The 19,539-nt window shown below is 47.1% G+C and overlaps 1 protein-coding gene across 2 annotated transcripts in view; it reads right to left on the bottom strand.

The window, feature by feature from the left end:
• LOC120019761 (mitochondrial peptide methionine sulfoxide reductase-like) overlaps positions 1 to 19,539 on the bottom strand; it is an 87,307-nt gene that overhangs the window by 36,404 nt on the left and 31,364 nt on the right. For both annotated transcript variants that reach the window (XM_038963197.1, XM_038963198.1), the window contains exon 2: positions 3,719 to 3,787. In XM_038963197.1, coding sequence (XP_038819125.1) covers positions 3,719 to 3,787 — 69 coding nt within the window. The remainder of the gene's footprint in view (positions 1 to 3,718; positions 3,788 to 19,539) is intronic.

The raw sequence follows: 19,539 nt of genomic DNA, 5'->3' as shown, positions 1-19,539 counted from the left end.
TGGAAAGTGTCCATAATTTATTATAAAATAAACTGAACACTACAATGAAACAAATTAACAAATAGAATCCAACCGAAAACAGTCCCGTGTGGCACGAATACTAACACGAAAGACAAACACCCACAAACACACACGTGAACCCCGGCTGCCTAAGTATGATTCTCAATCAGGGACAACGATTGACAGCTGCCTCTGATTGAGAATCATACCAGGCCGAACGCACAATACCCCAACATAGAAAACAACACATAGACAACTTCCCAACTCACGCCCTGACCATACTAAATAAATACAAAACAGGTCAGGAACGTGACAGTACCTAACCATAAACATCAATGCCTTTCTTTAAAATCAATACACAAGTATATATTTTTAAACCTGCATATTTAGTTAATGAATTTCTTATAACTATGGAAATTGTGTCACTTCTCTTGCGTTCTGTGCAAGCAGTCAGGGTATATGCAGCAGTTTGGGCCGCCTGGCTCATTGCGAACTGTGTGAAGTCCATTTATTCCTAACAAGGGTTGTAATTAATTTGCCAGAATTGTACATAATTATCAAATCAAATCAAATCAAATGTATTTATATAGCCCTTTGTACATCAGCTGATATCTCAAAGTGCTGTACAGAAACCCAGCCTAAAACCCCAAACAGCAAGCAATGCTAGGAAAAACTCCCTAGAAAGGCCAAAACCTAGGAAGAAACCTAGAGAGGAACCAGGCTATGAGGGGTGGCCAGTCCTCTTCTGGCTGTGCCGGGTGGAGATTATAACAGAACATGGCCAAGATGTTCAAATGTTCATAAATGACCAGTATGGGTGCAGCACCTCAGGAGTAAATGTCAGTTGGCTTTTCATAGCCGATCATTAAGTGTATCTCTACCGCTCCTGCGGTCTCTAGAGAGTTGAAAACAGCAGGTCTGGGACAGGTAGCACGTCCCAGACGTCCCAGACGTATGACATAACATTGAAGGTTGTACAATGTAACAGCAATATTTAGACTTAGGGATGCCACCCGTTAGATAAAATACGGAACGGTTCCGTATTTCACTGAAAGAATAAACGTTTTGTTTTCGAAATGATATTTTCCGGATTCGACCATTTTAATGACCAAAGGCTCGTATTTCTGTGTGTTATTATGTTATAATTAAGTCTATGATTTGATATTTGATAGTGCAGTCTTACTGAGCGATGGTAGACAGCAGCAGGCTCGTAAGCATTCATTCAAACAGCACTTTCATGCGTTTGCCAGCAGCTCTTCGCAATTCTTCAAGCATTGAGCTGTTTATGACTTCAAGCCTATCAACTCCAGAGATTAGGCTGGTGTAACCGATGTGAAATGGCTAGCTAGTTAGCGGGGTGCGCGCTAATAGCGTTTCAAATGTCACTCGCTCTGAGACTTGGAGTGGTTGTTCCCCTTGCTCTGCATGGGTAACGCTGCTTCGAGGATGGCTGTTGTCAATGTGTTCCTGGTTTGAGCCCAGGTAGGAGCGAGGAGAGGGACAGAAGCTATACTGTTACACTGGCAATACTAAAGTGCCTATAAGAACATCCAATAGTCAAAGGTATATGAAATACAAATGGTATAGAGAGAAATAGTCCTATAATTTCTATAATAACTACAACCTAAAACTTCTTACCTGGGAATATTGAAGACTCATGTTAAAAGGAACCACCAGCTTTCATATGTTCTCATGTTCTGAGCAAGGAACTTAAATGTTAGCTTTTTTACATGCAGATACCGAGATGAGATCCTCAGACCCCTTGTGAGACCATATGCTGACACATGCACATTTGTGGCCTGCTGGAGGTCATTTTGCAGGGCTCTGGCAGTGCTCCTCCTTGCACAAAGACGAAGGTAACGGTCCTGATGCTGGGTTGTTGCCCTCCTACGGCCTCCTCCACGTCTCCTGATGTACTGGCCTGTCTCCTGGTAGCGCCTCCATGCTCTGGACACTATGCTGACAGACACAGCAAACCTTCTTGCCACAGCTCGCATTGATGTGCCATCCTGGATGAGCTGCACTACCTGAGCCACTTGTGTGGGTTGTAGACTCCGTCTCATGCTACCACTAGAGTGAAAGCACCGCCAGCATTCAAAAGTGACCAAAACATCAGCCAGGAAGCATAGGAACTGAGAAGTGGTCTGTGGTCACCACCTGCAGAACCACTCCTTTATTGGGGGTGTCTTGCTAATTGCCTATAATTTCCACCTTTTGTCTATTCCATTTGCACAACAGCATGTGAAATTTATTGTCAATCAGTGTTGCTTCCTAAGTGGACAGTTTGATTTCACAGAAGTGTGATTGACTTGGAGTTACATTGTGTTGTTTAAGTGTTCCCTTTATTTTTTTGAGCAGTGTATTAAGTTAAAATACGTGTTCATTCAGTATTGTTGTAATTGTCATTATTACAAATTTAAAAAATTGGCCGATTAATCGGTATCGGCTTTTTTTGGTCCTCCAATAATCGGTATCGGTATTGAAAAATCATAATCGTTCGACCTCTAGTACACATGTATTATATCATACCCTGGCTGACTGGGCTCTCATGCACCTTGTTTATTGGCCGATGTTGCTCTGGTCTCGATACCTCTCTTAGGTGTGAAATGAATACAACAGCCCACACACACTGATACAACCCATTAAAACCCTCCCACGACACTGAGGTGTATAGTCTGTCAGCAGGGAACACATCCACCTCGTGTCTGCTCTCAATCACCTCCATAAAGGTCTGGACCTGTGTCCCAGCTTTGGATTTAGTGTCTAATCAAACCATAGTGTCCCTTGGTTATCAGATGTACCGTGGGCCTGTAAAAACAACCGATATAAAACTAATACCCACTGTAAACATTTAGCACCAAGTAATACTCCCCCACCAAATAAAACAGTAAAAATATATTAGGGTACGGTTTAAAAACGGTTATCCACAGTCATTCATTCCCCCGATTGGGTGGAGTGATTTATCTGAAAAACCAAATGACTGGTGAACTGGGTTTTCTCACCACGCAGTACTGAAGAGTTGAGTGGGGCTCAGGCAGTTTGCCTCGATGTGTGTGTGAGAGGTGTTTTGTGTGTGTGAGGTGATTGGGACTGAAGAGGCTCCTACACGGCTCCTACACACACACACGCTCACGCACACACACTTTTGTGTTTGGGAGCGAATGTTGGAGTATTAACACAAGGTAGTTCTGAACGTAGCCAATCACTGGCACAGCGGTAACAGGGGGGGTAGAAGACAAGCTTTTGTAGAGTCAAGGGTAACTGGCAACTTTTAAGGTAGTCCACGGGAGGCTTTGTGATTTGAAATGCTCTGCGGGTCACAAGTGCATGTAAGGCTGCTTTAAAACATGCTTATTTGTACACAGGCCCGGGAGATAAAGAGGCTGATTTCTCTGCTGTCTGTCGTGATGGATTACGCAGTTTGACTCCCCGAATGGAGAAAAGAGGAGCTGAACTAATGCATTTTATTAAAGAGATCCTAATCACCCCTTGCAATTAATCTCTACAGCCCCTCCTCCTACTCTATCCTCTCTCTCTCTCCTTTGATTTTGTTTTTGAACGTCTTATTCTGAACCTAACAGAGTATCAGGGGAGGGGGAACTAATTATACCACACTGTCTGTATGCCATCCTCCCCTCTGTCCCCCTATCCCCTGTTTCCCCTCTCCTCTCCCCCGGCCCCCAACTTCCTCCTCCCTCTCCTCATTTGGATCACCTACCAAACATAGCCATCTGCAGTCCCTCGGGGAATGGTGGTACGGTCCTGTTGCCGTTGACATCGTGCTTGGCTGTAGGACACACAGGGAACAATGGAGAGGGTCTCTGTTAGTCAAACACACAGACAGTCCATCACACACCACACACACACACACACACACACACACACACACACACACACACACACACACACACACACACACACACACACACACACACACACACACACACACACACAGGCGCAAACACATTACCATCCACCTACAGTCTCCACACCACTGATGCAATACACACAATAACTGGCCATTGTGAGATACTTTGGTGTATCTGGTGTGTAAGGACTGCAGAGGCATTACAGTAGCTAGCGTTGCCATCGCAAACAAAGAAAGAAAGTGAAAATTCACCTGGGGGTTTTTGCAACATGCGCACATACACTGACCCATTTAAACATTCCCATTCATCTCATGCATGATTTTATAGCAGCTGCGATCTCTCCAATCAACTGACAAAGCCAGAGGTGGAAGAAGCCCATTGGGGCCTCGGAGCCACCTGGCTGAGCTAATGTGTGTTAGCGTTTGTGTGTGTGTGTGTGTGTGTGTGTGTGTGTGTGTGTGTGTGTGTGTGTGTATGTGTATGTGTATGTGTGTGTGTGTGTGTGTGTGTGTGTGTGTGTGTGTGTGTGTGTGTGTGTGTGTGTGTGTGTGTGTGTGTGTACTGCAGATGGCCTGATGTTGTGGAGGGCAGTGTGTGGATTAGGATAAATGTGGGGGAGTGAGCCCAACATCTGGAGCTAGCCAAGCCCTTCCTGTGCTGTGTCCTCACGCATGGGTGCGTTGCCATGGCAGCTAGGCATGCCGATACAGCCAGCTGGAGACCGAGCGCCAGGCAATCTACTGCAGCACCATATCCACACGCCCATCATAGACTCCCGAACTGTCTGTCTGTCAGTCGCTCTGTCTGTCAGTCTGTCAGTCTCTCTGTCAGTCAGTCTCTCTGTCTCTCTGTCTGTCTCTCTATCTGTCTGTCTCTCTGTCACTCTGTCTGTACGTCTGTCAGTCTCTCTGTCAGTCAGTCTCTCTGTCTGTCAGTCTCTCTGTCAGTCAGTCTCTCTGTCACTCTGTCTCTCTGTCGGTCAGTCTCTCTCCCAGTCAGACTCTGTCTCTGTCACTCTGTCTCTCTGTCAGTCTGTCTCTCTGTCACTCTGTCTCTCTGCCAGTCAGTCTCTCTGTCTCTCTGTAAGTCAGTCTCTCTGTCTTCTGGCACTCTGTCTCTCTGTCAGTCAGTCTCTCTGTCAGTCAGTCTCTCTGCCAGTCAGTCTCTCTGCCAGTCAGTCTCTCTGTCAGTCCGTCCATCAATCCTTTATCAGTCACAGTCATAATTTGCGTACACCAATCTACACCAAGACCTACATAGAAGAGATTAGGGGCTAGGGAAAAGAGCTAGAGGATAGGCCATCTCTACTTGAAAGGACAAAGCTGGTGCATGTATATGTGCTCCTGTCCTCTGCACTATGTGGCTCCATGATAATATTAACCGCATGGCCGCTCTAACTCCCCGCTGCAGAGGGAGGGGACATTTTCATGACCTCAAACACATCATTTCCTTTTCTTCTCCTGTGATGTGAAACATGTTGTGATGTGAGCTGTGGCGCTCGGCTGTGAGTTTAAAGAAACCCCGGGCTTCCGTAAATACACACGCGACCTATGTCTGTGACTATACAGTCGATTTAGAGGATTTCATTTCCAGAACCGTTCACATTTGTATTCATACAAAAAGTTGGCAAGGTTAGTTAGACGAAAAAGACGTTCAACCCTCCGTCTGTGTTTGCGTAAAAACTCTGTCGTGTTGGCCTGAGTGGCAGAAGACCCACTGAGAGGCTCTGACTCCTGGCCAGCTTCAATAAACCCTTCCACTTTGGAATGTGGAAGAGTGCTTCTACAGTGCTGTGAACAGACAGGCTAGCGTGGAGCCTAGCTGGGCCTAACTCATTTAATCTGGGAGAGTGGAGTGAGGAGAATGCATTAGAACAGACATCATTAAATCACTTTTACATCCACACTGCTCGCCAGCCAGCCCAGAATGTCTCACAAAATATAGATTCCAGCATACAGCGACTCCCATGATACATGTAGCATAATAGTGACTTTGTCACCATTTTACCTCAGTTTAATTTCTAGTTGTATGGACCCTGCAGCACTGCTGTGAGTGAACCATAGGTTTAACATCATTGCATTGTGGAGTATCAGTGGTGGGCTAAAGGGTAAGCAGCCCTGGACTGATCAGAGAGAATAGCAGTGCTAGGGGGGTATTAGCCTAATCTTCAATGCATCCATGGCATTCTGCTGTGGCCATAAAATAGGGCCCTTACCCTCCCATATGCACAGAGGGTAAAAAGAACATCCACCCACAGACAGCCTTTTGCCTTTCCCTGCCACTATAGCGCCACACACTAATGCTCACCACGCAGCCCCAGTCCCTATACCCCAGCCCCTATACCTTAGCCCCAGTCCCTATACCCAAGCTCCTATACCCTAGCCCCTATACCCAAGCCCTTATACCCCAGCCCCTATACCTCAGCCCCAGTCCCTATACCCCAGTCCCTATACCCAAGCCCCTATACCCCAGCCCCTATACCCAAGCCCTTATACCCCAACCCCAGTCCCTATACCCAAGCCCCTATACCCCAGCCCCTATACCCAAGCCCTTATACCCCAGCCCCAGTCCCTATACCCCAGCCCCAGTCCCTATACCCCAGCCCCAGTCCCTATACCCCAGCCCCAGTCCCTATACCCTAGCCCCTATACTCCAGCCCCAGTCCCTATACACCAGCCCCTATACCCCAGCCCCTATACCCCAGCCTCAGTCCCTATCCCCCAGCCCCTATACCCCAGTCCCTATACCCCAGCCCCTGTCCCTATACCTCAGCCACTATACCCCATCCCCAGCCCCTATACCCCATCCCCAGCCCCAGTCCCTATACCCAGTCCCTATGCCCCAGCCTCTATACCCAAGCCCCAGACCCTATACCCCAGCCCCTATACCCCAGCCCCGATCCCTATACCCCAGCCCCAGACCCTATACCCCAGCCCCAGTCCCTATACCCCAGTTCCTATACCCCAGCCCCAGTTCCTATACCCCAGCCCGTAAACCCCAGTCCCTACACCCCAGCCCGTATACCCCAGCCCATATACCCCAGCCCAAGTCCCCAAACCCCAGTTCTTATACTACAACCCCAGTCCTTATACCCCAGCCCCAGTCCCTATACCCCAGCCCGTATACCCCAGCCCCAGTCCCTATACCCCAGCCCCAGTTCCTATACCACAGCCCCAGTTCCTATACCCCAGCCCCAGTCCCTATACCCCAGCCCCAGTTCCTATACCCCAGCCTCAGTTCCTATACCCCAGCCCCTATACCCCAGCCCCGGACCCTATACCCCAGCCTCTATCACATCCTCAAAAGGTTTTACAGCTGCACCATCGAGAGCATCCTGACAGGTTGCATCACCGCCTGGTATGGCAACTGCTTGGCCTCTGACCGCAAGGCACTACAGAGGGTAGTGCGTACGGCCCAGTACATCACTGGGGCCAAGCTTCTTGCCATCCAGGACCTCTATACCAGGCGGTGTCAGAGGAAGGCCCTAATATTTTCAAAGACTCCAGCCACCCTAGTCACAGACTGTTTTCTCTGCTACTGCACGGCAAGCGGTACCGGAGCGCCAAGTCTAGGTCCAAGAGGCTTCTAAACAGCTTCTATCCCCAAACCATAAGACTCCTGAACAGCTAATCAAATGGCTACCCAGACTATTTGCATTTCCCCCGCCAACCACACCCCCACCCTTTCCCCCTACACTGCTGCTACTCTCTGTTATTATCTATGCATAGCCACTTTAATAACTCTACCTACATGTACATAATTACCTCGACACCGGTGCCCCCGCACATTGACACATTGACTCTGAACCGGTATCCCCTGTATATAGCTCTGCTATTGTTATTTACTGCTGCTCTTTAATTATTTGTTATCTCTTACTTTTTGGGGAGGATTTTCTTAAAACTGCATTGTTGGTGAAGGGCTTGTAGACCTGTTGTATTCGGAGCATGTGACAAATAAAACGTCCTTTGATTTGATACCCCAGCCCCAGACCCTATACCCCAGCCCCAGACCCTATACCCCAGCTCCAGTCCCTATACCCCAGTCCCTATATCCCAGCCCCAGTCCCTATACCCCAGCCCCAGTCCCTATACCCCAGACCCTATACCCCAGCCACCGTCCCTATACCCCAGCCCCAGTCCCTATACCCCAGCCCCAGTCCCTATACCCCAGTCCCTATACGCCATCCCCAGTCCCTATACCCCAGGCCCAGTCCCTATACCCCAGGCCCAGTCCCTATACCCCAGCCCCAGACCCTATACCACAACCCCTATACCCCAGCCCTAGTCTCAATCCCATGCAGCCCCATACACAAGCCCCATCCCCAGCTCTAGCCCTAGTCCCAGCTCCAGCCCTAGTCCCACCCCCAGCCCCAGCCCTAGTCCCACCCCCAGCTCTAGCCCTAGTCCCAGCTCTAGCCCTAGTACCAGCCCCAGCCCTAGTCCCAGCTCTAGCCCTAGTACCAGCCCCAGCCCTAGTCCCAGCCCCAGCTCCTCCAGTCTCATTATCTTAGTGTGGTGGTGGTAATCACAGCCATTGGGGAACAACAGAACAGAAGCATGTTCATTAACGCCCCCCGCTGTAAAATAAACAATCTAAATGTAAATGTCAGCATGGAAAGACAATGAGTCCAGACAGAATATTAATGACTCGCCTCTACCGCACTTTGCTGCGCTACGCTCTGCTCAGTGTGTGTGTGTGTGTGTGTGTGTGTGTGTGTGTGTGTGTGTGTGTGTGTATGTGTGTGTGTGTGTGTGTGTGTGTGTGTGTGTGTGTGTGTGTGTGTGTGTGTGTGTGTGTGTGTGTGTGTGTGTGTGTGTGTGTGTGTGTGAGCCTCCCTGACTCCCCCAACCCCCCTAGCCTCCACCAGCGGCCCCCTTTATCCCCCACCATGTACCAAACTGCTCCCTGTCACCCTGCCCTCCAGGACACATGTCCCCCCTCCATCCCTGCTGCACATGAAGCCACTGTGAAGGGCAGTCGCCATCACGGGCACACATAGTTCACACACACACACGCACCCACAAACACACTCAAATTGAAGAGATAGGTTTAGAAAAATACAACTAATACTACGCTATTTATTTGACAGGAAGATTGTAAAGAAATACATCTACATTGTTGGCCCTTTCTCTTAAAGATTCACAGAAAAAAAGCTGCTCCAGAAATGAAGAACAGAAAAGGAATATAAGCGGGCCAACAAGCTCACTGAGTGTATTTCTTTTAGCCTGACAAAAGTGCTCAGGCTAATGCGTTTTGACTCGCACACGGCCTTCAGCCGAGCGTGATAAACTAAATCCTGTCTTTAGCACTCAAAATGGCAGGGGACACACAGATAGGGGGAAAAATTGCGTTTTCTAAAGAAAAGGAGAAAAAAATACCATAGACAAAATGTTTTTGAGCACTTTCATTAATATTCACGTTTATCTTTCCCTTGACAGACAACACAAAAAGGAATTTTTACATACAGTCATTTTTTTATGCCACGGCTTTGATAGGACATCGCTTCCTTTCCTTTCTCTATCTCTTCAGGAATTACAGTAAGATTGCTTGTTGATTAATTGAATTTACATTTTCTGTATTGGAGCGCTTCAGCCTCCACCACACAGATGACACTTATTGGATTGTGAAAGAATTGTTTAACCTTGCATTAAAATTCACATTACCAGCGAGTTACTTCGCAAAAACATCACAAGGACACACTACTACACACATACATACATGCAAGGACGGACGAGGAGGAGAGAAGGAAGACTAGGGAATGAATATAACAAAGAACGTGTTTTTGAGGTAACCTTACGAGAGAAGGTATCTTTTGAATATTTTCATACAACATCATATTATCATTTTCATGAGTATGTCTCTCTCTTTAAACATGGGAATGTAACTACCACCACAGAAGAAGAAGGGAAGAGCAGTAAAAGCAGAAAGCACTTTATTCACATGAATAATTAAACAGCGTGAAGCCCTACTCCAGTGTGTGTGTTTCTCTCTCTCTCTCTCTCTCTCTCTCTCTCTCTCTCTCTCTCTCTCTCTCTCTCTCTCTCTCTCTCTCTCTCTGTGTTTGTCTCTCTCTCTCTCTCTCTGTGTTTGTCTCTCTCTCTCTCTCTGTGTGTTTCTCTCTCTCTCTCTGTGTTTGTCTCTCTCTCTCTCTCTGTGTGTTTGTCTCTCTCTCTGTGTGTCTCTCTCTCTCTGTGTCTCTCTCTCTCTGTGTGTTTGTCTCTCTCTCTCTCTGTGTTTGTCTCTCTCTCTCTCTCTGTGTTTGTCTCTCTCTCTGTGTGTCTCTCTCTCTCTGTCTCTGTCTCTCTCTCTCTCTCTATGTGTTTGTCTCTCTCTCTCGCTCTCTCTCTCTGTGTTTGTCTCTCTCTCTCTGTGTGTTTGTCTCTCTCTTTCTCTCTCTCTTTCTCTCTCTCTCTCTCTCTCTCTCTCTGTTTGTCTCTCTTTCTCTCTGTGTGTGTGTGGCTATGTAAATCCAGCTGCAGTGGGAAAGGAATATCAGTATGACTCTATGTGATGGAACAATTCAGACAGGGGAAGCTGAATTTGGCTTTTTTGCCCCTTCAACCCCCTCTCCACTACCCTGCCTTGTAAGCGCTTCCTCTCCCCATCCCAATCTCTGAGGGCGGGTAGGATATGACTAACTAGCCTGGCCTGGAGCTCCTTTTCCCAGCGCCCCCAAAAAACTGTCGGAATAATGAGGATAATCACAGAGCAGGCCTTATCTGGGGTGGCATTTGCACTCTCCCTTCCGCCCGCCTGCCTCCCTGCGCTATCTGTCCCCTCAACACAGTCACTCCCCTAGTTAGTGCTGCTCTACTTCGAGCCACTCAGACCGGCCAGCCCCACTGTATCTGGGCAGGGCTGCTCATGTGGCAGCCTATTAGCACTGAGAATTAACCGCAAACATATGAGTCAGTTCATGTATACGGTACGAAAGCATGTGTGAGTTATCTCTGGATGTTTATGCAGGGAGTGAGCAAGCATTGATCAGGGCCCGGTTTCCTAAAAGCATCTCAAGGCTAAGTTCATCATTAAAACCTTCACAGGAGCATCGTTAACCCTTCAAGCTGTTCCCCAAAAACAACCGTTATTAGCGTTGCTCTTGAAAACGCTCGCAATCGTACGCCTGCCTCTCAGACCCCTCATAGAACAGCTACGTGTGTCCTTACATGATTTTTTGCCCTCCCACGTCACTTTATACATAGAATATCTTCGCTAAACACAGAATCACATGGTTTATCTGAATCTCTGTGACCGCCGGTAACTTCAGAACAAAGTTGACTATGAATACAAAGTTTGATTTGATACAAACAGGTTACATATAAAAATATGTTTCAAATGAAAACCGAGATGACTGCATTAAAATATAAACAGCAGACTATAGGCCTATTTTAATCATGTTGAAAAACATTTCATGTTCAATCAGTTGAGTTCTATTTTGTTACTTGTAGCCTACTGTCTGGGATTTGTCTCAATATATTTCATGATGTGTAGCCGTGCGCAATGATGTGCCAAATCAGTGATCTAATGCATTATTTATTGGGTAAGCATTAGAATAAGCCGTCTCAATATTTGCAACCATAGTCGGTAATATCTATCTAGGAGCTGATCCGACATCAGTATTGTGAAATAATTATAATGTCAAGGCAAGATTTGAATGGAGAAAGCTGATCTGAGAGCAAATCGCTCCCTTTCTTTCGATCCTATCAGTATGGACGCATGCTCCAACGACGCACTCAGCGACCATTCTCTCTGTGTGGTGTTTTGGGAAACATGTTACGTCTTCGGCCGTCGTAGGAAAGACGCATCATTAAAAACACCCGTAAGCCTAAATTCCATCCCTATCAGGCAGCCAGGTCCTGGAGTATTATTGTTCATGCACACAGATAGTGTGCCGTTTAGAGAGAGTCACAATGTCAGGTGTGTGTCCTCTACTGAGGAGCGATGGACTACAACAGATGGATGTATCATCCCTTCTCGTCCCGCTCTACCTCCCTGGTCTAACGATGGGTACCACTCCCCCCAGGGTACTTTGACAGGAGTCCAGAGAGTCTACTTTAGTCACACTCATGGGCGCTAATGGCTAGCAATAGTTTACAGTTACAGTGAAGTGGGCACTAATTTAAAAGATACACTCTGGGATCTTAAGCACAACAAATTCATAGCATATCGCACACATTTCTAAATTCATATAATATCATACAAATGGCAAAAGCTATAACATATCACACGAAATGGATGACGTAGGACACAAAAAACAGGGGACCACTTTTGGCTCGCGAGCACCACTTTCAAAACTCCTGGCTGAAATGATACAGAAGTTTGAAAGTGCATCTTTCAATCTCTGTTTCATTGAAGGAGGGGAGGTCATTCTCCTACAGGAGATCACCCCACGTATCCATTTCAATCAACCAGCCACCATTGACTCATTCGGAGCTCGCAGAAGTACTTGTATGTATTGTCCCCAATGCCCACACTGGTAGGAGAGTGGACTAAGTTTCAAGGTTGTATGTATTGTCCCCAATGCCCACACTGGTAGGAGAGTGGACTAAGTTTCAAGGTTGTATGTATTGTCCCCAATGCCCACACTGGTAGGAGAGTGGACTAAGTTTCAAATTTGTATGTATTGTCCCCAATGCCCACACTGGTAGGAGAGTGGACTAAGTTTCAAATTTGTATGTATTGTCCCCAATGCCCACACTGGTAGGAGAGTGGACTAAGTTACAAGGTGTTTTAGTTGTCCAACAAAATGCTTACTTGCAGGTTCCTACTCGACAATGCAACAACAAGATATTGTAATGAACACGATGGGAGACAGAGAGCTGGGTTCAAGCGCAGGGCACAACAGCTGTTTATTGTAAAGGACCACAGGAGGAGGCAGGTAGCTGGGTCCAGGGACAGGCAGAAGGTCATACACAGGAGGAGGCAGGTAGCTGGGTCCAGGGACAGGCAGAAGGTCATACACAGGAGGAGGCAGGTAGCTGGGTCCAGGGACAGGCAGAAGGTCATACACAGGAGGAGGCAGGTAGCTGGGTCCAGGGACAGGCAGAAGGTCATACACAGGAGGAGGCAGGTAGCTGGGTCCAGGGACAGGCAGAAGGTCATACACAGGAGGAGGCAGGTAGCTGGGTCCAGGGACAGGCAGAAGGTCATACACAGGAGGAGGCAGGTAGCTGGGTCCAGGGACAGGCAGAAGGTCATACACAGGAGGAGGCAGGTAGCTGGGTCCAGGGACAGGCAGAAGGTCATACACAGGAGGAGGCAGGTAGCTGGGTCCAGGGACAGGCAGAAGGTCATACACAGGAGGAGGCAGGTAGCTGGGTCCAGGGACAGGCAGAAGGTCATACACAGGAGGAGGCAGGTAGCTGGGTCCAGGGACAGGCAGAAGGTCATACACAGGAGGAGGCAGGTAGCTGGGTCCAGGGACAGGCAGAAGGTCATACACAGGAGGAGGCAGGTAGCTGGGTCCAGGGACAGGCAGAAGGTCATACACAGGAGGAGGCAGGTAGCTGGGTCCAGGGACAGGCAGAAGGTCATACACAGGAGGAGGCAGGTAGCTGGGTCCAGGGACAGGCAGAAGGTCATACACAGGAGGAGGCAGGTAGCTGGGTCCAGGGACAGGCAGAAGGTCATACACAGGAGGAGGCAGGTAGCTGGGTCCAGGGACAGGCAGAAGGTCATACACAGGGAGGCCAAAAGGGAAACAGTACAGGCAGGGAAAAGGCTAGTAACGTAGTCCGGGAGATCAGGCAATCAGTTGATAACAGGAAATCTGATTGGCTAAAGTACAGGCAAGGAATAGGCAAAAGGAGTCATTAGTGAGTATGCCAAAACTATCATACACGGGACAAACCAGCGCTCCAAAAGAAGTGTCACATAAAACAAACAATACCTCATAATGATGGGGTGCAAAGAACTGAACTAAATAGTGTGTGATAATGACATACAGGTGTGTGAACAGGTGATCAGAATTCAGGTGATTGGGATCTGGAGAGTGAGCTGCGTTCAGGGGATCTATGTGTTTGAGAGTTGAGCTGGAAGCAGATGTTACAGATATAGTAAAAGATAAGAATACGAACGTAAAGTAAATGAAGAATGAACTAAGGAACTAATGACAAAGATTATATTCATCTATGCTAAATAATGCAGTCACGTACAATCAGGGGTGAAAGTAGATTTCATTTCTTACCAGTACAGGAGCGAAAAAAATGCATAGGTCTAATCATAGAATCACATGTAGGATCCCTATTAATGTAGTATCTCCATGGGCCTAGTAGGATCACTATTAATGTAGTATCTCCATGGTCCTAGTAGGATCCCTATTAATGTAGTATCTCCATGGGCCTAGTAGGATCACTATTAATGTAGTATCTCCATGGGCCTAGTAGGATCACTATTAATGTAGTATCTCCATGGGCCTAGTAGGATCACTATTAATGTAGTATCTCCATGGTCCTAGTAGGATCACTATTAATGTAGTATCTCCATGGTCCTAGTAGGATCCCTATTAATGTAGTATCTCCATGGGCCTAGTAGGATCACTATTAATGTAGTATCTCCATGGTCCTAGTAGGATCCCTATTAATGTAGTATCTCCATGGTCCTAGTAGGATCACTATTAATGTAGTATCTCCATGGTCCTAGTAGGATCCCTATTAATGTAGTATCTCCATGGTCCTAGTAGGATCACTATTAATGTAGTATCTCCATGGTCCTAGTAGGATCACTATTAATGTAGTATCTCCATGGTCCTAGTAGGATCACTATTAATGTAGTATCTCCATGGGCCTAGTAGGATCACTATTAATGTAGTATCTCCATGGGCCTAGTAGGCATAGTACAGATTTGTCATATAACTTTTATCATGTATTACCTTTTAATGTGGTATTAACACAACCAGTCATGATGTTTTCATTTGATTGTCAATGAATCACTTCAAAAGTGCTCCTTTGCACATTTATCCACTCACAAAATAATTCCAGCATCCAAACAGTGCACTGGTGCACCCGCAATTTGATGAATGGAAAGAGACATCTGTTACAAAAAACCTAAAAGTGTAATGACTTTTGGTGATTGCCATTAGGCCTACTACACTTGTAGCCTGAATTGATGCATCCACTGCTGTACGTGCATGTCTCGACCACTTATCTCCGCCTTTAAATGTTAGTGTTTTCGTCGAACCACAACGCAATTTGGAGGGTATACCGCCTGTTTTCAGATGAATTAGCATATTTTAATGCAGCTGACATGCGGTAATGATAAATATTGTTGTAAAGGCCTATAGTCTTCTTGTCAGTTTGTGTTAATTATTGTGATAGTCTCACGCTTTACCGGTACGCAGTAACCCCACTATGTCCGTACCGGACCATCCCGGCTTACTTTCACCCCTGCATGACAGCCAACTCTCAAGACATAGCTTATCACATTCTTCCCCAAGTACGTCCCTCACTCAGTACACACAGAACATGAGACAAAAAACCAAACGTGTCCCTGTCTCTGAAGCTCTGATGACTGATAAGACTTTCCCTCAGTCAGTTGATTCTCTGTACTTCTTCTTCACACACAGATAACTGATTGGGTTGAGAATGTGCTGCGTCAGCCTCTTGCCTCACTGTGTTGGCTGTTAAGAGGAACCCAACCCAGGCCCAAACTCTAACACACAGGCTAAACTCTGCAGAGTCATCATTGATTACTGTGCAGTGACTTTGATGGAGGGAGACAATGTGGTCCAACAGCCCAGAACGCTTTGAGCACAAGCCAAGAGACTCTAGTCCTCTATAATCTACAACCACCATACAGCACCAGACGTTTGGTCAATAGCCATTTGAAAAGTGCTTTGATGGGTATTATGATCTCGAGGCTTAACTTGTGGCAGTTTAACTCTGCGGCTTAAGAAAAGGCAGGACAGAAATCATTCCATCAAGACGGAAGAAGAAAATAAGCCATGAGAGGGCATGGCAGAGGCTTAAGCAGAGCAACTTCAAAGATGACTCAGTGGAAGCAGGAAGTAGGAGATCAGAACAGGAAGGAAGGGCTGCAACACACAGCAGAGCTTTGTCTCTAGTTCATTCAAAGGCTCTCTCTGGCAGAGATGCCATGCTAATGGCGATTGGGAGAGTGTGTGTGGATAGAGGGTGCAGCACAGTGGAGTGTGTGTGAAGCGATATGCTATCTCTGGTTTGCACCCCCACTCGGTTCCCCTACAGCTCTCACCATGCTACAGTACAGATTAGCAGGCCAACCCAGCCCTGGGAGTTGCGGTGCTCAGCCAGCCAGCAGACATGCTCTGGGGCTTGGGCAGAGGTTCTCTGGCTCGGCCCCCCTCCCCCAGGCTCTGCCTCCCCCGGCCTGGTCTGACATTGATACACTGAACAAAAATATAAATGCAACATGTAACCATTTCAAAGATTTTACTGAGTTCATATAAGGAAATCAGTCAATTGAAATAAATAAATTAGGCCCTAATCTATTGATTTCACATGACTGGGAATACAGATATTGTAACGTTCGTCGTCTGAAGATGAGGAATCATCGGACCAAAGCGCAGCGTGGTAAGTGTTCATGTTAATTTATTAAAACAGAACACTAAACAAAATAACAAAGGGAATGACCGAAACGAAACAGTCCTGCCAGGTGCAGCAACACAAAACAGAAAACAACTACACACAAAACACAGGTGGAAAAGGCTACCTAAGTATGGTACTCAATCAGAGACAACGATAGACAGCTGCCTCTGATTGAGAACCACACCCGGCCAAACACACAGAAATAGAAAACATAGAACACAAAACATAGAATGCCCACCCCAACTCACACCCTGACCAAACCAAAATAGAGACATAAAAAAGGAACTAAGGTCAGGGCGTGACAGATATTCATCTGTTGGTCACAGATACCTTAATAAAAGGTAGGGGCGTGGATCAGAAAACCAGCCAGTATCTGGTGTGACCACAATTTGCCTCATGCAGTGCGAAACATCTCCTTCACATAGACTTGATCAGGCTGTTGATTGTGGCCTGAGGAATGATGTCCCACTCTCTTCAATGGCTGGGCGAAGTTTCTGGATATTGGCGGGAACTGGAACACGCTGTCGGACATGTCGAAACAGAGCAACCCTCTGCCTGCTCAAACATGTCTGGTGAGTATACAGGCCATGGAAGAACTGGGACATGTTCAGCTTCCAGGAATTGTGTAAAGATCATTAGCATTATCATGCTGAAACGTGAGGTGATGGCGGTGGATGAATGGCAAGACAATGTGCCTCTGGATCTCATCACGGTATCTCTGTGCATTCAAATTGCCATCGATCACAACGTTGACATCAGCAAACCGCTCGCCCACACGACGCCATACACGCTGTCTGCCATCTGCCCGGTACAGATGAAAACAGGATTCATCCATGAAGAGCACACTTCTCCAGCATGCCAGTGGCCATTGAAGATGAGCATTTTCCCTCTGGTGTCGTTTAGGATGCCGAACTGCAGTCAGGTCGAGACCCTGGTGAGGATGATGAGCACACAGATGAGCTTCCCTGAGACGGTTTCTGACAGTTTGTGCTGAAATTCTTCGGTTGTGCAAACCCACAGTTTCATCAGCTGTCCGGGTGGCAACAGCTCTGGTGGACATTCCTGCAGTCAGCATGCCAATTGCTACGCTCCCTCAAAACTTGAAACATCTGTGCACATTTTAGAGTGTCCTTTTATTGTCCACAACACAAGGTGCAGTTGTGTAATGATGTTTAATCAGCTTCTTGATATGCCACACCTGTCAGGTGGATGGATTATCTTGGCAAAGGAGAAATGCTCACTTACAGGGATGTGAACAAATTGATGCACAACATTATTGAGAAATGCGTATGAGACATTTCTGGGATCTTTTATTTCAGCTCATGAAACATGGGACCAACACTTTACATGTTGCGTTTATATTCTTGTTCAGTATAAATATGACAGCGCGGCTCATGCCTGGCTCTCTCTGATTGGAGCACCCCCCCTCTAATAACAGGGGTGGTGGGAGAAAGAACACACTGCTTAATCGGAGTAGCAATTAAGGCAACAACATCCTTCCCCCCTTTCTCCCTCCCTCTCTTTCCTATCCCTCCCTTTCGTCTTCTGTAACCTCTGTCTCGCTCTCTTTGTGTCTCTCTCTCTCTCTCTCTCTCTCTCTCTCTCTCTCTCTCTCTCTCTCTCTCTCTCTCTCTCTCTCTCTCTCTCTCTCTCTCTCTCTCTCTCTCTCTCTCTCTCTCTCTCTCTCTCTCTCTCTCTCTCTCTCTCTCTCTCTCTCTCTCTCTCTCTCTCTCTCTCTCTCTCTCTCTCTCTCTCTCTCTCTCTCTCTCTCTCAGTATGATCTCTATCCAGCTGCAGCCCCTCTCCCTCTGATTACAATGATTGCCGTAATCCCACAGCATCATCTTTTTTATTGTGGACATTATTACCAACATTGTTATTGTTATCTATAATAGCAATTAGTTGATCCGGTGGTGGGGAGAGAAAAGAGAGAGGGAGAGAGAAAGACAATGTAGTGAACCAAATGAAAAAGACCCAGGATGGGGACTGACTAGAGATAGTGAGAAACACATTAGCTGTGGAGTATTGGAGCCATGCAGACTACTGGGCCTAGATAAGCTGAGGCCCTATGATGACAGGCAGGCAGGCAGACAGGCAGACAGGCAGGCAGGCAGGCAGGACAGTGATAGCTCTTTATCTCCAGCCTGTTGTTCCTGGAGTTCAACACACACTGTCCTGTTACCTTCTGTCACCCGCCCTGGCATGTTTCTGTCACTGGAGGAGAGGTGTGATTCAGAGAATTCTGACAAATCACACTCCATGTTGACATCGTCAGCCCATCCACAACGATCTGAGGGGGTTCTACTTGGGACTGACAGCAGCTGAGGCCATTTGGAGTGTTGTGACTCATCCCACGTCAGCCCAAAAGATAGAGCGAGAGATAGAGCGAGAGAGAGAGAGAGAGAGAGAGAGAGAGAGAGAGAGAGAGAGAGAGAGAGAGAGAGAGAGAGAGAGAGAGAGAGAGAGAGAGAGAGAGAGAGAGAGAGAGAGAGAGAGAGAGAGAGAGAGAGAGAGAGAGAGAGAGAGAGAGCTTTGTAAGGGGAATGTAATGAGATGGACGCTCCTCTTCATTTACACCTGGATCTGTCAGAGGCAGGTGAGGCCGTTGAACTCTCCTCTGTGTTTATGAGAGTGGGCATTGTGTATGAACCAGAGAGCAGCATTGTATTACAACTGCTACTACCCCCTCCATATACACAACAACACACACTGTCAGAGGAAACGTTAACAAGGCATACTGTTACTTTGCTCGTTAAAACATAAACGCCAGGGCTGGTTAGGAGATATGTGAATCACACAGCATACAGATTCAAATAGCCTGGATGTCTTTGCACCAAATGATTATGACTCAACAAAGCATTGACAATAGTTTCCAACTTGTGATGACGCAGGCCTGTGAACCGTCCCCCACACTGCAGAACACAGTCAGAGAACAACACTGCAGAACACAGCCAGAGAACAACACTGCAGAACACAGCCAGAGAACAACACTGCAGAACACAGCCAGAGAACAACACTGCAGAACACAGCCAGAGAACAACACTGCAGAACACGGCCAGAGAACAACACTGCAGAACACAGCCAGAGAACAACACTGCAGAACACAG

The sequence above is a fragment of the Salvelinus namaycush genome, chromosome 24 (genome assembly GCF_016432855.1).
Source record: "Salvelinus namaycush isolate Seneca chromosome 24, SaNama_1.0, whole genome shotgun sequence".
Lineage (NCBI taxonomy): Eukaryota > Metazoa > Chordata > Actinopteri > Salmoniformes > Salmonidae > Salvelinus > Salvelinus namaycush.
The sequence above is the reverse complement of the archived record's forward strand: the minus strand, read 5'-3'. Positions and strand labels throughout refer to the sequence as shown.